The 19,891-nt window shown below is 44.4% G+C and overlaps 1 protein-coding gene and 1 long non-coding RNA gene across 2 annotated transcripts in view; one reads left to right on the top strand and one right to left on the bottom strand.

Annotated features, from left to right (window-relative positions):
• Positions 1-7,834, top strand: part of LOC119316269 (protein RRC1-like) — an 8,900-nt gene extending 1,066 nt beyond the window's left edge. Inside the window, exons 2-18 of the mRNA XM_037590577.1 lie at positions 301-375; positions 480-612; positions 765-810; positions 2,061-2,112; positions 2,191-2,331; positions 2,605-2,724; positions 2,821-2,986; positions 3,101-3,213; positions 3,338-3,409; positions 4,118-4,339; positions 4,805-4,863; positions 4,952-5,030; positions 5,126-5,263; positions 5,755-5,979; positions 6,060-6,835; positions 6,941-7,113; positions 7,313-7,834. Of these exons, the coding sequence (XP_037446474.1) occupies positions 316-375; positions 480-612; positions 765-810; positions 2,061-2,112; positions 2,191-2,331; positions 2,605-2,724; positions 2,821-2,986; positions 3,101-3,213; positions 3,338-3,409; positions 4,118-4,339; positions 4,805-4,863; positions 4,952-5,030; positions 5,126-5,263; positions 5,755-5,979; positions 6,060-6,835; positions 6,941-7,113; positions 7,313-7,578 (2,841 nt within the window). The 5' untranslated portion in view covers positions 301-315 and the 3' untranslated portion in view covers positions 7,579-7,834. The remainder of the gene's footprint in view (positions 1-300; positions 376-479; positions 613-764; positions 811-2,060; positions 2,113-2,190; positions 2,332-2,604; positions 2,725-2,820; positions 2,987-3,100; positions 3,214-3,337; positions 3,410-4,117; positions 4,340-4,804; positions 4,864-4,951; positions 5,031-5,125; positions 5,264-5,754; positions 5,980-6,059; positions 6,836-6,940; positions 7,114-7,312) is intronic.
• A 1,792-nt stretch (positions 7,835-9,626) lies between these two features.
• LOC119316270 lies at positions 9,627-16,103 on the bottom strand. The gene is made up of 3 exons (XR_005152843.1): positions 15,731-16,103; positions 9,950-10,076; positions 9,627-9,858 (listed from the first exon to the last, which is right to left on the bottom strand). It is a non-coding gene; the product is annotated as an uncharacterized LOC119316270 (long non-coding RNA).
• Between the last annotated feature and the right edge of the window lie 3,788 nt (positions 16,104-19,891).

Genomic DNA, 19,891 nt, shown 5'->3' on the forward strand with positions numbered 1-19,891 from the left:
TTGGGGTTCGACTGAGCTAGGGTTTGTGCCTGGCGTTGGTAGGATCGCATTGCGCTTTAGCGCGTGCGTAAGGTTGTGTAGGTGGGGTGGGTCTGCCTGTGCCTGGGCTTAGCCCCTCAGCGGGAGTCTGGGAACTGTTGCTCTTAGCACAAGAGTGACCACTATGACTTCAGTCCTCACGTTCATGTGTTTCCCTGCGTGTTTTCTTATGTGGTGGTGTAGATTTTATTTTGATGGCGTATATGGCAGTAGAAATATTTGAAGTTGTCGGATTCTGACACCCTCTGGTGATGATTGCAGGCAAATATTGTCCAGATGAGTTCGAAGAAGGTTCCGTTCAATCGGCATAAGGAGAACGAGGAGGCGAGGAAGAAGGTCAGGGGTTTGAGTCCCTTTTAAACCTTTCCTGAGATACTTCACTTTGCTTTCTGCACACACTTTTGGTTCATATCTGAGTTTAACTCTTTGGTATTGTGAAGAGGGAGGAAGATGAAGCGGCGCGTGTGTACGCGGAGTTTGTCAAGTCATTCGAGGGTGAAAGCGCATCTGGGTCAAAGTTTGTCCGAGGGGGTGTTATCGACCCCAATGCCAAGTTGAGAGCTGATTCTGAAGGTTAGTGATAGGGGTTTCATTCTCCTGTACTTTGCCATGGTTACCTTCCAGTTTGTAGTTTCAGTATCAATCATGATGGATATATGCACTGTTTCTTTTTATTGCTCCAATTAATCAAGAGGCTGCCCTTTTTATTCATTCGCCGATGACAGGTGGAAATTCCAAAGATAGGGGGTCTGTTCCAAAGAAGGGCAGTAGGTAACTGAAATAAATACTTGATTTCTAGAAGATGGTATCCTGTGGCACCACGGCTACATCTTTAGACATCATGTGCTGATATACCCAGAAATGGGACTTCAGAGCCCAAGCATGAGCAGTTTTAAAACGCCTGATGATATATTCTGGCTTATAATTTACTATATGTTACAATTATGACTCCTGAATTATTAGTTTATTTACCTTTTGTTGCCAAGTTCTGAATGCATTTAAAATATGCATGGTTTGAAGAAGAAAATAGTCTTGTCTGGCCTTATGAACAGCCATGCCATCTCATTTCATGACACATAATGCACCTGCATTTATGCTGTAGTGCAGACTATAGTTGCGCTTCCTCAAAATAGCTATTCATCGTTGCGCTGACCTGATGCTCAAGATCTTGATAATGTATTAGGGGTACAAAATTTGTGTTCTGCTTTGTTTATAGTACACGAGTAATCTGGTCATGACTTTTTAGAGTCACATACCATGGAGAGAGCATCCATGTTGTTTCTATCAAAGTGGAATTAATTGTGAGATAACTCTAAATTTGTAAAACCTGTATGAATAATAATTCATTGGCAGCAAATGCCATATTTGATGGTATTAATGTAATAACTACCAAATGTGTCAGGCTTTTGTGAAGTTTTCAATGTCAATGATGCTGATTGTACTCTACTAGAATCTTGAACCAACTTCCAAAATTCAAGCAATAGAATTTTGTTAGTTGCAGCGAACGTTTACTAATTCTGATATGAGTTTGCTTCAAAACCCGATGCTTTCAACTAATTATATTATTATTTTATTCAAACGTGGAAAAATGTAGGTACTCTTAACCTGCAATGCAGATTGGAGCTTTACTTTGACTTTTACTTGTCTCGCGTCCCATGCTATCATAAGTTAAGAATGTTCTGTGGTTTCCACTAAATCATTGAGGCACGGCCCGATGGTAGGATAAATTAGACTCCCTATATATAAACTAGAATGGATTCAAACTTGTGGGGAAATTAATAAAATATGCACATATATTTGATTGCACACAAATTAGTGGAAGGTGAAAGTTTCAGTAGTTCAATAAGAATGCCTGAAATAGCCCTGTAGAGAGTAAATTAGTATTTTTTTGTTTAATTACTCAAATATCCTTTTGCTGTTGCTGTTATCCATAACCCCATGTCATCTAGTGTACAAATGATATGCGGCATAGTAACTTACGAGCGTAATACATACCTTATACATAGCATATTTTTATCCAGGTATGTTCCATCTTTTGTGCCACCCTCATTTGGGAGAGAACCGGAGAAAAAGGTTTGTCGCTGACGTTATTCTCATGATTGCGTCTGTAGTCAGTATGGTTCTTCAGTTGAGCATTACCTTGACCTGCAGAAGGAAGATGAGCGGCCAAAGGAAAAGGAAAGAGGAAAGCCACGGGCAATAGACACTGTCATGGAGGAATTGAAGCTGGAGAAAGAGCTTCGAGAAAGGCGTAATCAAGAACGTGCCAGTCGACATGGTGACACCTCCGTGGTAGGTTCTGTTTTAGTATATGTTAGAGTGGAGCTTTTGGTTCGTTCTACTAGACGTAATATGAAATAAATGATTGGGTAATTTTGATTATATGCTGAAATATTCCTTGTTAGGCGACTAGAATGTGAAAATAAATCCTGTTTGCTAACTTGGAGAAACATTTTTCTAACATGTTTCCAGCTGATAAGATAAAATTGTGATTGATTCCCATTCCCCTCTCAGAATCTTTGTAGTTTGTCCTTGTATACTGATGCTTGAAGCTATTTCCTGCAGCCCTCTAGCCGTTTTGATGAACTACCAGATGAATTTGATCCCACTGGGAGACTGCCAGGATCATTTGATGATGGAGATCCGCAAACCACAAATTTATATGTTGGCAATCTCTCTCCTAAGGTCGATTTCCCCACTACTTGTTCTGTCTAGACATAATTTTAAGTGTACATGCATCATGATTATCTTAACCGTGCAATGTAAACCGTATGCTGTTAGGTGGATGAGAATTTTCTTCTGCGGACATTTGGTCGGTTTGGACCTATTGCAAGCGTCAAGATCATGTGGCCTCGAACAGAAGAAGAACGCAAAAGGCAAAGGCATTGTGGCTTTGTTGCATTCATGAATAGAGCAGAAGGACAGGCAGCCAAGGATGAAATGCAAGGTTACTGTGCACTTCCATATAGTGGATGTCATATTATAGGAACCTGAAACGTATTCATACTTTTGAAGTACTACTAGTATTCCTGCTTCTAGTTTACTGAGTTATTTATCTCAGGTGTTGTTGTGTATGACTATGAGCTGAAGATTGGGTGGGGAAAATCTGTTGCTCTTCCATCACAAGCACTACCTGCTCCTCCTCCAGGGCACATGGCTATCAGAAACAAGGAGGTTGATTCTTTCATCCCAAAGTCCCTACGTAATACTTGTAATTTTTGTGGAAGTTGCAAGTAGTTTTGCACGTTTTTGGTGTTTTCGTGTTGTTGATGACATTTTGTATTTCTATGTTATGCAGGGTGGTACTGTCATCATATCTGGTCCTGGAGGTCCACCTGTTGCATCTGTTACACAGCAAACCTCAGAGCTGGTTGGTGACTTTTTGGTTATTATTACAAATGTCCTTGTGCTGTGTTGTGGCCTTAATATCCATGCCATCATTGCAATAAAGCAATATCATTGAAAAATTTCCCATGTTTTTCATTGAGACCTTTTGAAGGATGAAGAATGGTTCATTTTCATAATAAATCATAATATCATTTCAGAATTTTTTTCAGAAAACATGAGTGCTTGAGTTCTATGGAATGAGAGAAAATTCTATGTTCCCTTGTTGCGTACAAATTAACTTATGGAATATCTTTTCGTCTGTTCTCAGTGTCGCATTAATTTTGTAGTCCTTCCACATGTGTTCATCACTGGGGTAATGATTAAATATATCCTAATGACTACCTGGAAAATAATCCCAGTCTGAGAAAAATGTGAATTTGAATGGTCGAATAGTAATGCCCTGGTCAAATTCAAAAATTGTGTTACAAATTTATACATATTGGAACCATTCATGAGAAAACCGGTTCCTCCCAATAACTGATCGGGTCAGGTACTGTTTTCAGTCAAATTTTTAATATGATTTTTAAACCTTTTACCAGCACTGAATTGCATGTGAGTTTGCCAGCTATGTTCTGTAGTGTTTCATTAGCCTAGATAGAATCCAATAAGTTCTGCATCGATAAGGATGTTGGCATGTTAGTTTTCTAGTCAAATATGTAATTTCACTTTGCTGACTCATTTGGTTTGACAGGTGCTTACTCCAAATGTTCCTGATATAATGGTTGCTCCGCCAGATGATTCACATCTTCGGCATGTGATTGATACAATGGCCCTGCATGTACTTGATGGCGGATGTGCTTTTGAACAAGCTATAATGGAACGAGGACGAGGAAAAGCATTATTTAACTTCTTGTTTGATCTTAAATCTAAAGAACACACATACTATGTTTGGCGGTTATACTCATTCGCTCAGGTATCAATTGATGTTTGTACTTCTACATTTTCAATGTTATCTTTATGATCTAACAATAGAAAACTGTCTATGTTCTGTCCATTCAATCTCCGTTATTTTGGTCACGTGGTGATAGTAAAGCTGTCTGTATGTGCTATCTTTGGTTGCAATACAGATGCATATTTTTTGTTTACCGTTACGACATTTTACCAGTGTATATGTTTTGCAAAGAGAGTACCTAGTAATTGCTCCAAATGAACAATTATTTAGTTCAACGAAATTTATGTTCTTTCCTTCTTAGTATGTCCTGATCAGCTTGTTCTGTAAAATTCGGCAGTCTACTAATGTTTGGCTTGAATATAAGACCGTTATAGGAACCAGATACATGTGTTTCTTACATATGCAAACCACATGTATGAGCTAGCTATATGGGGATCACTCTACCAATATGACACTAATATAAATTCTTGTGATATTGGAACGCAGGGCGATACTTTACAACGATGGCGAACAGAACCATTTATCATGATTACAGGAAGTGGAAGGTAATAGTGACGGCAAACAGTGCCATTATGTGTTTGTAACCGTGTTTATTGATGATCTGACAATTTTGTATTAAATATGTTACTTTAGATGGGTTCCACCTGCTTTGCCATCCAGCCGAAGTCCTGATCGTGAAAAAGAATCTACTTTTGCAGCTGGTAGAACCAGGGTAAGGTTTGGTTGGACCTTGTCAGATGTTCTTTTTTACTTTGCCTTCTTTTAGATGGTGTCCATTACATGATTAATTTGTGTTCCATTCTCCAGCGTGTTGAAGTGGAGCGCACATTGACCGAGACACAACGTGATGAATTTGAGGACATGCTGCGTGCATTGACATTAGAGAGAAGTCAGATAAGGGAGGCTATGGGATTTGCATTGGATAATGCTGATGCTGCTGGAGAGGTAGTACCCCTTGCACATTTGACCTAATCAGCTAATTCCTCTCTTCTTTTTGCCTTGAATTATCTATAGCTTATGATTATGAGTTTGTTATATTGTTTTGATTGATTTGATCTCACGTGTCCTGTTAATAGCTCTTTCTTGTTATTACTTGTGACCACTCTGAGCTTAGCTAATAGCTTGATCATTATGAGTAAACCTGATTGTGGTTGTGCTTTGCAAGCTTGATGAATTATCTGTTTTAAACATATGCTTTTGATGAGGCCTAATTTATGTCCAAGGAGAGTAAATAAACAATATAACACATATAGTGATACATTTTGACTATCAGGACCATCTGGTCTTATATATAACTGTACATGTTTTATTCTCTGCTTGATGTCATTTATTTGTCGTGAACTACACTTCAGAGGTCTACTGAATATTGTTGTGCGCTTCAATTATATTTTGTTCTTCATATTTCATGAGAACACATTGGTTCTTGTTTTGTGTAGATTGTCGAGGTTCTTGTAGAATCTTTGACACTCAAGGAGACACCTATCCCAACTAAGGTTGCACGGCTTATGCTAGTGTCCGACATCCTTCATAACAGTAGTGCTCCTGTGAAGAATGCCTCTGCATTTCGAACCAAGTTTGAGACTGCTATACCTGATGTCATGGAGAGCTTCAATGACTTGTATTGCAGTATCACAGGAAGGATTACTGCTGAAGCTCTGAAGGTAATGCTGCTAGATTTCTCGAGTTGCAGAGATTAACTGTTTTCCTTTGATGTTCTTACTAATAATTCATTATTTTGCAGGAGAGGGTTTTGAAAGTTCTACAAGTATGGGCAGACTGGTTCCTGTTTTCTGATGCATATCTGAATGGGCTAAAAGCTACCTTTCTTAGACCAGGCAACTCTGGGGTCACCTCGTTCCACTCTCTATGTGGTGATGCACCAGAAATTGAAAAGAAAACTAGCTCTGAGGATAATAATGGGTTTAGGCTCGATGAAGATGGTGCCCTGGCCACAGGAAAGGCAGCGGCGACGAAGGAGCTGTTGAGTCTTCCACTTGCTGAACTTGAACGTCGTTGTAGGCATAATGGCCTCTCACTTTGCGGTGGTAAAGAGACGATGGTTGCCAGATTGCTCAGCTTGGAAGAGGCTGAGAAGGAGCAAGTATATCAGAAAGACGTTGCCATGAAATATGTACAAGGCGAACCGCATAGAGCTGGAAGAGAGGATGTTGGTTTGAACGCTCGTAGGCTTGGAGATGGTACTGGTGACAGTGAATCAGATATGCTGGGGCTCTCTCGTCACAGTATGCAAACAGGCCAAAGACGCTCTAGAGAGTGCGTATCTCCTGAACCTGAACAAGTTTCAAGCAAGCAGAAAGCTGATCCTGTTTTGCCAGCTTCTAAATGGAACCGAGAGGACAACGACAATGATGAAGATAGAATAAACGGTCAAGGATTGGGATTAAGCTATTCATCTGGAAGTGATATTGCTGGTGATTCTGGGAAAGTGGACACAACCGAAATTAGTACCGATCAGGCAATTCACCATCCAGATACAATTGTGGATGAAGAGCATAGGTACACCCACACCCCTCTCCAAAAGCAAATGTTTAATCATTCTACCATTTGATTTACGTTGCACATTCTTCTTACTTACAGTAGCAACTCCTTTTTGATCTACAGGCAGAAGCTAAGGCAGATTGAGATTGCTGTAATGCAGTATCGTGAATCTCTAGAGGAGAAGGGGTTGCATAGCATGGAGGAGATTGAGAGGAAGGTTGCCAGCCACCGTAGGCGCCTTCAATCAGACTATGGTTTGTCTTCAATAGATGGTGCAAACAACAGGTGGTCTTCTGGTATGTAAGAAGTCAGGAAGGGAATACCCTGTTTGTTTGATAATAGAAATGCCGTTTCTCTCGCACATCCATCCATCTATTACTTATTTTGTAGCTCACTTAGTAATTCATCTGATAATGATAACGACCCAAGTTATAACTCAAACTTTTTGTTATCCTGGTGCGTATCTCATAAGATAAACATTGTTCTGTTTTCCAGAGAGACTATCATTGGAACGGAGAGAAAGGGCGGATGATGCACGTGATTCTTCCAGGAAGCGGCCTCGCAGCCGGAGCAGGAGCCGTAGTCCTTCAAGGAAGTCATCACTGGATAGAGACCGAGAGTACAATCGCAGCAGAGGCAGATTGCATGGCAATGATGCCGGGAGAGACAGGGCGCGCGAAAAAAGCTCAGGCCGAGGGAAGGATGATCACCACGATAGGAGCAGCAGAGACCGGGAAAAGGACAGGAGAACCGGAAGGTGATCGGAACCTGCTGGGCACTCATCCTTTGCCTGAACCTGCTGTGCACTCATATGAGCTGGGCTGCCTAAATGCGCCATACATGGGCTCCACGAACCTGTTTGTAATGGGGTCAGCTGGGGAACTATTTTTTGTAGTTTCAAGAACAGAAGTAGTGTTATCAAACATCTAATGTTGACTTTGAATGATTGAAATGCTGCCCATTGTCGTCATGGACCGTGGCTTAATGAACTTGGATGGCATCGGTTGCAAGTTTATGGATTTGCTGTGCTAAGGTTTTTTATGAATTGCCCTTCTCTTTGTTTCTCGTTTTTATCCGCTCCAACCGATTAACCAGTATGGCAACAAAACTTTGCTCCCACGAGATTTTGTGTGCCTTTGCTGCAACCCCCGCTCACAGCCAATGTGGAGTGGGATACTGATCGGTTGACCCCAGACGTTTCTACCCATGGATATTAAGATCATTCGCTCTATGCTTTTCTCAGTCAGATCGGCCTATTGGATGCTAGCTGATACTAAAGACAGACGTGAGGTGTGGCTAGAGGGGCGCGCGGATGCATCTAGTTCCAAGGTTAGACAAAGGCGGAGGTTGGCTCAGCAATCGTTACCGACAGCAGACTTGCTGCAACATCACAACATGTCGACTAACAAAAAATCTCTCATTTCCGACTCGAATAGATTTTTTTATTTTGAAATAAAGGTTCTTGTCTTGTGGGGAACGATGCACACATTTTTGGAATCCGGTATCAACAGGTATAATCCCCTCTCCGAACTATGTTTTCTTTCAAGCCTTTCAATCAATCAATGTGACCCTCGTAGGGCAGCTCTTGCTAAAACTCAGAGCAATTTCTTGGAGTGTTTGTGGATTGTGCGGATCAGATAACTCATAGCTTCATTCTCTGCTCGAATGTAATATGGCCAGGTGCATTTGGGCCCTTGAAGATCAGGATCTACAGGAAGTTGTTTTTGTAAACCACGAGCCGGATGGTGGATTTTATTTTCGTTGATGCAGGCCGATGGGGTCTTCTGTTCATGAGGCCGTGACTCCCTCACATCCGCCATGCTGGTCTCCTCCCGTCAATGGGTCAAAACCGGTCAGGGGGAGAAAGGGTTGAATCTTGAACAGTTTTAAGAGTTGCGGATTGTAATTTAAACGGTATTGAAGTTCGGGGTTGTAAATTAGACTAAACCAAGAGTTCAGGGTTGAAATATGCATTTCTTTCCTATTTATAACCTTTGTACCGAAATACTCATAGCTAAGGAAAAGTAGTACAAGTTCCCCCAACTACAAGTATTTCAGTACATAAGAAGTACTTCCTTATGCTTGTCATTTCCTGCGAGTCAAATTTTGTCTCGTACTCCGTCCATAAAAAAATATAAGAGCGTTCACGTTTCGTACTCCCTCCGTAAAGAAATATAAGAGCGTTCAGATTCACAAATAAAATACAGAAGGAGTATTTCATAATTCTTTGTTCCACCCTACATTTTTTTTACGGGTAGAAGACTTGTATTACTCAGAATCAATATGATTACAATTTGCGAGAGCTAACTCTAGGGAAACTGAAAGTCCTGACCCAAGCCAAGTCATAGTTCTTCCTTCAACCCTCGCAAACGACGCTAAACTGTCGCTAACTTTATTCTGAGAACGATTAACAAAGCTAATACAAGTTCTACGAAGAGACATTAAATGACGAATCTCTCTAATAATGGTTGAATATAAGGATCTATCCTCATCCTGGGCTTGAATCGTCTTCAAGGCCACCATGGAGTCCACCTCGACGATAATTGGGAGTTCTGACCGTTGGATTGATAGAGATAGGCCTTCCTTCCACCCTACATTTGAAATGTTGTCCGGTACCGTTCCGTTTCGAAGAAAAAATGTTGTCCGGTACATTTCATTCAACTTTCATTTGTACGTCCAGAAAATAGTAGTCAGGTTTGTTTTCTCCCTAACTCGAAAAAGAAGGATTAATTTTTTTATGAACCCAAGTTTAAGTACGAATGTACGATGCACATGCACTTGTTGACCACGCCATGGCAAAAGCCGGCCTTTTCCTATTTCCTTCTCTTTGGAAACTACTGCGCATTCCATCCTCACCCTGCTAGAAGACAAGTTGGCATCTATCTCCTGATCCTCCGTTCCTACATAATCCTTTTTCCTCCTGAAGCTTCGCCGTCGTAGCTGTGCTGCGTTGTAGCTCCATTCCTCCACCATTTCCTGGCGCCCTACCTCATGTGCTCACCTTATTCAACTGTAGCAGATTCTGTTGTGTTTCCTCTCACCTACAACATCGGATGGCGCTGCATTAAGCAAAGAATTATCTTTAACTTTTACTAGAAGTTGGGAATGCATCTGAATAAAGCAAGATTGTACCTCAAGTACCTCTTTCTATGCAAAGGGTTTTCATTTTTGCGTAACATAATGTCCAAACATTACACCCCCAACTTTAGTCAGAAGTTCTATTTCCATTTTCTCAACCGTTGAATCACACATGGTTAGTCTGGAATTGCAGCAACAAACCGTCACGAAAGGCCAAGCCTCGGACAAAAACATTAGCATAACTAGCTAAGTGTCCGTGCGTTGCCACGGATTAACAAATATATATATACAAAGAGAAAATTCATGTGACATGAGAGTCAAAGGTCATTTCTATGGGATGATATCTCATGGTCATGATCTAGTAGATACATACATCTTGTCATTGTCTTTCTTCCACACTCCATGTCTGAGCTACCACGCGACATTCGACTTCCTTCTCCCACCATGCATGCTTTTATCTCCTATTTCTCCTACCTTTACCTTACACGACAGTACCAAGTTTCTTGTCCAACTATCATAATCTTCTCCGGTAGGGCACCCCCTTAGATTATTACTGACTTGTACATGTTGCAAATAAGATCAACGAAAATGGATACTAAATTTCTGATGAGAAATGAGAATTCAGGGCAATATCTTCCCAAGACAATAATAATTCCAAGACAATCTTTTTATACCTTCTGTCAACATTGGGACACACATTCCACACAATAAGCATGCAATGATGTTGATACTTGATTAATTGTCATTATATGTCTACAGTAAAGATAACTTTACTCAAAACCGCCTATCTTAGCCAAATCAACAAATCTCTCTCATTAATGCAATTTTCTTTAGAAAACAAATAATAGATTCTTTCCTATCTTAGCCAAATCAACGGATCTCTTTCATTAATGCAATTTGCTTTAGCAAACAAATAATAGATTCTTTCCCACCTTAGCCAAATCAACGGATCTCTCCCATTAATGCAATTTGCTTTAGCAAACAAATAATAGATTCTTTCCTACCTTAGCCAAATCAATGGATCTCTCCCCGGTTCGCTGGGCGCGTTTCGGTGGGTGGGCGTGGGGGTGGGGGTAATTTGATGGAAATAAACCGGTTGAAAATAAACCGGTTGAAAATAAACGGATCCTGTCTCACTCTTCACTTTCTTTACAATAAACTTCAGAATAGCAATCTTGGCGAGTGATCTCGACGGGGTTCAATCGGCGTGGCGCACCGCTGATTCTTCCAGGAGTGGGTGCTGAGAGGAAGGATCCCAAACCTCCATTGTCAATCGGCCAGAGCTGCATCGTCCTTTGGATCAGAGCGTGGACGGGATCAAGACGGTAGGGTTTGAGGAATTTGTAGGACATGAGGGTTTATGGTTGGCAGCACGAGAACTCACCCATATCTTGGCAGACGGCAGGCCCGAGGTGCGGTCGTGTTCATGCTTCGGGAGCTGCCACATGCTGTCCTCGCCGCCATCAGCGACACCACCACCATCGCCTGTTGTCACCACTTCAGCGCCACGAGCGTGGGACCGAGGGACGAAGGGAAGGGAAGGAAGTGAATTGACGTACCTATGTTTGGTATATATCACACGAGGAATCAAAACTGGATGCACGTGAAAGCATAGAGATGGGAGAGGAGGACAGAGGAAGGGAAGGGCAAGAGGAACCTGAGGATGTGCGATGAAGGAGCGATGCCAAAACATCACAAAGGGGGACCCGTAGCTCGTCACGTAGCGCGGCCGCCTCATTGCCGGCTGCCACCCCGCGCTACCGCCTCCGTGCGCAGGTTCCGTTCGTGGAGCGTGAGGAGCGCATGACCTGCCTTCACCGCGGCCTGGTCCTCCCCACTATCGTGAAGCTCGCCCGCATCGCCGCCCCAATTGCTCAGGATGACGGATGAAGATCCTGCAACAGCGACGTGGGTGAGGGATGCAGCCGACGATGGAGGGATGATTTTCGTGGCTAAACCCTCCCTATCAAAATAACTACTTAAAAAAGGCAAAGATCGATGCATTAGGAAAATTAGGATTTGGAATTGATTGTCATAAAACAAAATTTTATTAATTGATAACGTGCTATCGGTACATGTCCGTTTATAACGTGTCTAGTTAGGAAACTTTGGAAAAGTTAGGAAAGTTTTTATTGTGAGGGTAAAAAAATCAATGTGAGGAGATATGATGGTGGGATATGAGACGAAAATAAACCGGACGAAAATAAACCAGACGAAATATAACCAGACGAAAATAAACCGTGGACGCAATCCTACCAACTGCTCCATTAGGAGTAGAGATATGCGGAAAGCCATCACACAGCACTACATAGGAATAGTTTTTCCGGCAATAATAAAAACAACTCTGCATAATCCTGCATTCTCATGGCCAAAGGATATTATGTGTCAGCAAAAATGAGACTTCAGCATTTGGAATTGTACTTAGCTACAAAGTTTTGTTCCCCCTATGCACCTTTAGAAATAGAACAAAACAGAATGTTCAGATTTATCACAGACAAATAATTTTGGTAATAAATGACGAACCAGATAAACCAATAAACATAATAAAGTAGTAGTTCTTAGCAGTTTAACATCAAAAGATGAACAACAAAAACATGAATATCAATGGTATGACCATTGAGGCATCGAGCACCACATGTACATGAAAAAAATGATAAGGGTAGGAAGAATGCTCTGAACTTTTATATACCCCCGCCCCGCTTGTGCTGGAAAATTCATCGGTTTACAACGCTGCAGTATCCTTTGACCTAGCTGTAGTGGAGCATACAGGAAGTCGAGATTCGCGTCCGGACAATAACAGCCATACAGACTGCTCCATGGGCGCCAAATACTCTCGGAGAGCCAGGAACAATGGTCCAGCAGTCCTACATCGGGATCACATCAACCGATGTAGGGGAATCCATCGTTACCATACAAGGACTATGCAGGGCTGGGAATGAATCCCCAGCGCATAGTCAAGTTGCTTCACCCCGTATTTGATCGACTGCTAGCAATTGCACATCAAAGATTCCGACCCGAGATCCAGGCCATATAACTCAATCAGGAACGATCATACAATAGTTGATGCAATGCAACTGGACCGAAGCGTCAACACCTGGCATGGCGTGATAAACTCCCGAGCTCCCAGTGCATGTGTCTGCTCGATGTGTCCGAGCTGGAGCGTCAGCACCTGGCGTGGTGTGACAAACTCCCGAGCTCTCATAACACATGCGATACTCCTCTGTATTGAAAGTCCGCTAACAAGTACACGACCCAAAATTCAAACCCCTACACACAACGTGCACTTATCATGCATGCAGTGTGTCGGAAACAACATGTATCACAAGTTCGCAACACGAACTCTACGACTCGAAGCACATAGGTTCTAAAGAGCAAATCGTAGCAGTGTTATTTACACACAAAGGTCACATGACCCAACATACAACAAGCATCAGCAGAAGCAAAATATGTCTTACTAAAGACAAGTTTAAAAAGGGGCACAAGAGGCCTGAAAGAAGATACAACGACCCTTCTTAGTGGACATTGAATTCCACTTAGAAACCACCATTGGGTTTAGTGGTCTCCTCTGCAACAAGTTAATTTGTAGCCACTTAGAAACCACCATTGGGTTTAGTGGTCTCCTCCGCAACAAGTTAATTAAGCTACAAATATACTCCGCAAGACTTATATCAGAAACTATCTACTCATGTTCAAGTATCAAGGGAAAAGGTATTTGGACTAGTTTGTAGAATTGCCAGCATTGACCTTGGGTTACTCAGAGCATCTCCAGCCGTTCGGCCCCCAGGGGCGATAATATCGGCGTGGGGGCGGTCGGTTTCCCAACCGCCACCCCACGACCCCCTTTTTGAAAAATAAACTCGGCCAAAGTTCGGCCAAACACGACGCATATTCGTCGCGATTTCATTGATATTTGTACAAAAACTTAAACACATAAATCTAAACTAAACTAAAAAAACGCCTAGCACTATTGCGTCGCCGCGCTACTGCCGAAAAGCCCCGCTTTCTACATGCCGAGGAGCCTGTAGAACCGGGTGTAGTCGCCGCCGTCCCTGCTGGACCCCTGACCAGCGTCGCCGATGCGCGGGGGGTTGGACGACCCGGGCGCGTCCTCGTCGTCGCTGTCGAGGATGACGACGCCACCCTCCACGCATCCGCGGCGATCTCCTCGAGGGCGCGGCGCGGGCGCTCCACCTGCTCGCGAACGCAGTGCGCCTTCGCCCATTTGAGGGCGGTCTCGTCGGCGGCGGTCATGTCCGCGTGCTCTAATTCACGGGGAGCAACCCCGGCTCGGTCTTCGGCCCGACGAGCCAGGAAGAAGGAGAGGGGCGTCCACCGTCGTGGATGACGAGGCCGCACCTGCGGCGCCCGAGTGGCGTCTCCTTTGGCTCCGGCTTGACGGGGCGGAGTGCCGGCGAACCGGAGGAGAGGGAGCCAGAGCCCGACGACGAGGAGGTCGCCGTCTCCATCCGCCGCGGCGTCCATGAGCTGCCGCGACGACGTGAGAAGGTGGGAGGCGCCGGACACTCCAGGCGCGGCGTGTTGCCGGCCTCGATGTGCTCGAGGACGGCTTCGAGGGTGCATCCGGGGACGCCCCACCATTGGCGCCGTCCCTGGGAGTTGTGGCGACCGCGGGGCTCGACGCCGTTCGAGGAGGCGAGCTGCTCGGCGTGGCGGCGTTTGAAGTACACCGTCCACAGCGTGTTGCTGTCGGGGGCGTACCTCGGCTGGTTGTGCACCTCCTCTGTCAACGAGGACCAGATGCGCGCGATCTCGGCGCGCCGGGCAGCGCCGGTGGCACCGGCACTCCGCCGGCGCTCAGCTTCCACATGCCCGTCACCTGCATGTCCGGCGGTGCCGGGTAGTCGGCCTCCTAGAGGAGCCGTGCCTCATCCTCGTGCCGGTGACGACGGCTGAAGCCGTTAGCCGCCGCGGCGTCGCCTGGGTAACGCTCGGCCATGCTCGTGCGCAGGGAGAAAGGCGGAGAGGCGAGCTCGGTCGAGAAGGGTGTCGGCGGCGAGAGGAGGAGCTCGGTCGAGAGTGTGTGTGCTCCCCGGCGAGGGAGGGCCTTTTTATAGCCGGGCGTGGGTGATGGGAGGGCAGCCGACGTGTGTACGCGTGGCAGGATCGGGCGAGACGCGCGTCGCCGCGCCTTCACTGCGCCGCCCATGAGGTATCAATGGAGGCTGACCGGTGCAGCATCGCGTCAGCTTTGGCATTGATTCCCCGCGGGAACCGAGGCGATGAGGACGATGATGCGCCGTGGTCACTGACTCGGCGGGTTAGCCATTCTTTCGCACCAAAAACGATTCCCTCGGCGCCCCCAGCGCGCCGGGTTTGGCCTGAATCCGCCGGCGCCAGTTTCGGGCCTAAACGGCGAAAATTGGGCTCCTGAGAACGCGGATGGGCCATTTTTTCTGCGCCGGCGCTAAAAAAGGGCCTTGTGTGTGTGTGTGTGGGTGGGGGGGGGGGCTGTTGGGGGCTCAACTGGAGATGCTCTCAGTGGCAGAGCCAGGATTCAAGCAAACCCCGGGCCAAAACATTTTTTTTGGCCGATATTGAAAAACTTTCGCACTTACTAACCAAAATAACCGTGTACTAACATTCCAAAAAACTTTACACTTATATATGTCCCAAATGTCATTAAAAAAATTAAATTTCAGTTCAGCAATACATGCAAGACATATACATACTGCTACACACACAGTTTTTTTTCCATTGAATTTCAGTTCAATGCAGTCCTAGGTTCAATGTTAAATATCATCTGAAAAGTTCAGTGTTAAATACTTCAGTTATTCAGTATATACGCACTATGCACAGTCTCGGTCAGAAAATTACCTAGCAGCCGGTAGGACCGCAACAACACGGCGGCCTCGTCCTGGAGCGGACGACGCTCGGGGCGCAGCGGAGGTTGGGCTCCCGGCTCGCGCGCAAGACGATGGAGGCCGGAGGGAGGCCGGGAGCTCGGCCATGGCCCATGGCGGACGGTTATGGACTGGTAGCAGCATGGGACGACGGCGCCGGATCGGGACGACAGCGCGGGGGAATGCTGGTAGCGCGTGACAAGCCCTAGTAGTAGCTGTCTCTGAATTTGCAAGAAATCGAACGAACACAAGGAAATTGTTGGGAAATTTGGTGGTTAATTCACTCAGATCTGAAGCAATTAGCTAGGGTTTTCGCCTGCCGGAACACGGCGGCTATAAGGGCCAAGCCCAGAATAATCCCGATCCCCTCTCCACAAGCCGGAGGAGGGTTTATAAAGAGAATTCAGAGCTAAAAGTAGCAAGCGACAGGTTCAGTAGGTAAAAGCAACGCGGTAACTTTTAAAAGTAAGTTGACAACGGTCTGAGCCGTCCAGATGAAGATCTACGGCTATAAACGCAGCTCGGTAGCGAAGCGGTAAAGTCTTATAGGCTTCGTTGGATCACAGATCGACGGCGGACACGCATCTGGGCAACACAATATCACTGTGCTTCATCAGGTGATCTCCAACAGTTACCAGGTCTGACAATTCCCCCCGACGAAGATCAGACTTGCCCTCAAGGATGAAAAGCAGGGAATATTTTCTGAATGAAAGCTGCATCTTCCCAGGTGGCATTTGCCACTGGTAGGTTGAGCCAATTGATACGCCACTGTACTACTGGAATGCTAATGTCTCACTGGACTCGTGGGATTAGTCGTCGCTCAAGCAGTGCTTCAGGTTGGATGAGGATGTTGCCATGTTCATCAAGTAGAGGCAATTTGGGGTTAGGTACAACTTCAGGACCAATGTGTTTCTTGAGTCGGCTTACATGAAAAGTGGGGTGAAGTTGACAGCCTTCGGGCAGGAGGAGTCTATAAGCCACAACTCCAATTCTCTCCATGACTCTGAAAGGCCCATAGTATTTGGAGTGAAGTTTCAGGTGTCTGTGTATGCTCAAGCTGGTGTGTCTGTAAGGTTGCAATTTGACATAGACCATATCTCCAACAGCCAGTTGTCTCCCAGATCTTTTCTTGTCAGCAAAGAACTTCATTCTCTCTTGTGCTCTGAGTAAATTGTCCTTGATCTGTTGGGCTATTGTGTCTCTGTCCAGTTTATCTTGGTGACCCTCACCTTCCACTGGTGGTAACATCAGTTCAGCAATCAGGGGAGGAGGTCTGGCATATAGAGCTTGAAAAGGAGTCATTTTTAGTGAGGTATGGAAAGTGGTGTTGTACCACCATTCAGCCATTGATAGCCAACTGTGCCATTTCTTGGGATGGGCAAAAGCCATGCATCTTAAGTAATTCTCAAGGCATTGATTTACTCTTTCTGTTTGTCCATCTGATTAGGGGTGGTAAGAAGTACTCATGTGTAATTTGACTCCCATTTTGTTGAACAAGTGCTGCCATAGATGACTAGTGAATATTCTATCTCTGTCAGTTACTATCACTGTCGGCAGGCCGTGTAATCTGAATATGTTGTCAGTGAAAGCTTGTGCTACTCTCTTTACAGTGATGGGGTGTCTCATGGCCACAAAGTGAGCATATTTAGTGAAATGATCAACTACAACCAGTATCATGTCCTTATGTTCAGATTTGGGCAGCCCTTCCACAAAGTCCATGCTAATGTGGGTCCAAGCAAAATCTGGAACTAGGAGGGGTTGCAATAGGCCAGGGGGTGCACATGTTGGGCCTTGTTCAATTGACAGACAGGGCACTGTTGAACAAAGGTTTGCACTGCCTTCCTCATGCCAGGCCAAGTAAACATGATTTTCAATCTGTGATAAGTTGCTCTTTCCCCAGAGTGTCCTCCTAATTCAGACTTGTGAAAAGAAGTGAGCAAGGAATTTTTCAGTTCACTGTTGTTGCCAATCATGATTTTCCCTTGTATCTGAGCACTCCACTGGTGAGAGTGTAAGGAGGTTGGCCAGTTGGATCTATTGCTAATTTAGCAATTAAGTCAGAACATTTAGTGTCTCCTTTGTAACTGTTCACCACTTCAGAAATCCAAGAGGGAATTGCAGTGCTAGAGCCCAGGGCATTCAGGGCATATTTAACTCTAGATAGGGCATCGACTACTCTATTTTCCTTGCCTTTCTTGTACTCCACTGTAAATTTGTACCCCATGAGTTTAATGAGGAGTTTGTGCTACACCCCTTCAGTTATTTTTTGCTCTTGTATGTACTTCAAACTCTGTTGTCAGTTCTGATAATTATTGAGGATGAAGCAAAATAATGTTTCCACTTCTTAAATGCTTCAATGATGGCCAATGCCTCTTTGTCATATGTGGACCAGGCAGCAGCTCTAGGGCCTAGAGCTTTGCTCATATAAGCAATGGGTTGTCCCTTCTGCATTAATACTGCTCCAATTCCATATCCAGAAGCATCAGCTTCTAAAACAAAAGGAAGGGAGAAATCAGGCAAAGCAAGGACTGGTGCAGAAGTCATCCTGGTTTTTAGTTGTTGGAAAGCAGTCATTTGCCTGTCAGTCCATTGAAATCCTTCCTTTTTCAGTGCATCAAACAGTGGCTTGCAAATCAGTCCATAATTCTGAATAAACCTCCTGTAGTATCCTGCTAATCCCAAGAAACTCCTCAAGTGTGTCACATTCTGAGGTGTGGGCCAGTTTACTATGGCTTCTATTTTTGCAGGATCTGTAGATACTCCCTTGTCAGTCACCACATAGCCCAAGTACTCCACTTTGTTTTGTGCAAAGGTGCACTTAGAGAGCTTTGCATAGAGCTAATGTTTTCTGAGTGCTTCCAATACCAGGGCTACATGTTCCAAGTGTTCCTTGTAGGTCTTGCTAAAAATGATGATATCATCAAAGTAAACTAGTACACAATGTCTCAGTAATGGCCCCAATACAGTGTGTATGAGTTCTGTAAAGGAGGGGGGGGGGCATTTGTCACTCCAAAAGGCATGACCAAGAACTCAAACAGACCAATGTGTGTGCTAAAAGCAGTTTTTTCTATGTCTCCTTCTTTCATTCTGATTTGCTGATACCCACTTCTTAAATCTCGTTTGGTGAAGATTTTTGCTCCATTCAATTCATCCAAGAGATCTTCTATCATGGGTATGGGATATTTGTTCTTGATTGTGTGTGCATTTAATTTCCTGTAATCAATGCATAACCTCCAAGTCATATCCTTTTTCTTGATCAAAATAGCAGGAGAGGAATATGGACTGTGACTTAATCTGATAATCCCTTTTTGGAGAAGATCTTTAATGATTTCTTCCAATGCATTTTTCTGATGATGTGGCAATCTATATCCTCTCTGATTTATCATTGGGGCTCCAGGTTCAAGGTTGATTGCATGGTCGGGGGTAACCCAGTGGGCTCTGCAAAAACATCTTTGAAGTTTTCTAATAATGTAGTTATTCCAGGTTTTTGGACAGAGTCGTGTATGGTTTCCAACTGCACTGGTTGCATCCACATCAAAGCTCCAGTCAGCATGCCGTCAAGTATGTTTTTCATGTCTTGCAGTATAGGGGTGCAAGGGCTAGTGGGCAAACTCTCATCCATGAAAGTAGTTTGTTGCCCATTGGGCTGTCTGATCCCCAAGCTCATGTTAGGAAGATCAAAAGTGATAGGGCTGTGCTGATACATCCAGTCAGCTCCCAGTATGATGTCATATCCAGTGAGTTTCAACAGTCTGAAATCAGATACCAATTCTACTCCTTGGATGCTATACTTGATTTTGTGGAGAGAAAAGTCACTAAATAATTTACCCCCATTAGCAACTGTTACTTGGACTTGTTTCACTGGTGTGGCTGGACAACCAGATTGTAAAGCAAGAGCAGGGGAGATGAAAGTAGTAGTACGTCCACTGTCCACCAAAGCTCGACCCACTGTTTTTCCAGTTTGGACCTGGAGAGTAAAAGTGTGTTTCTTTTTATCTTCAGGTACTCTTGTAGCAACATGCATGGAGATTTTTAATTCTTGGTTGTCAGGAGGTTCTTCATCCCCATCTGAATGTAGCTCCTCTGCATCTACTATGTAAATAATGTCAGGGTTTTCCCCTTGTTCTTGCAGTGC

This window comes from Triticum dicoccoides, chromosome 6A (assembly GCF_002162155.2).
Source record: "Triticum dicoccoides isolate Atlit2015 ecotype Zavitan chromosome 6A, WEW_v2.0, whole genome shotgun sequence".
NCBI lineage: Eukaryota > Viridiplantae > Streptophyta > Magnoliopsida > Poales > Poaceae > Triticum > Triticum dicoccoides.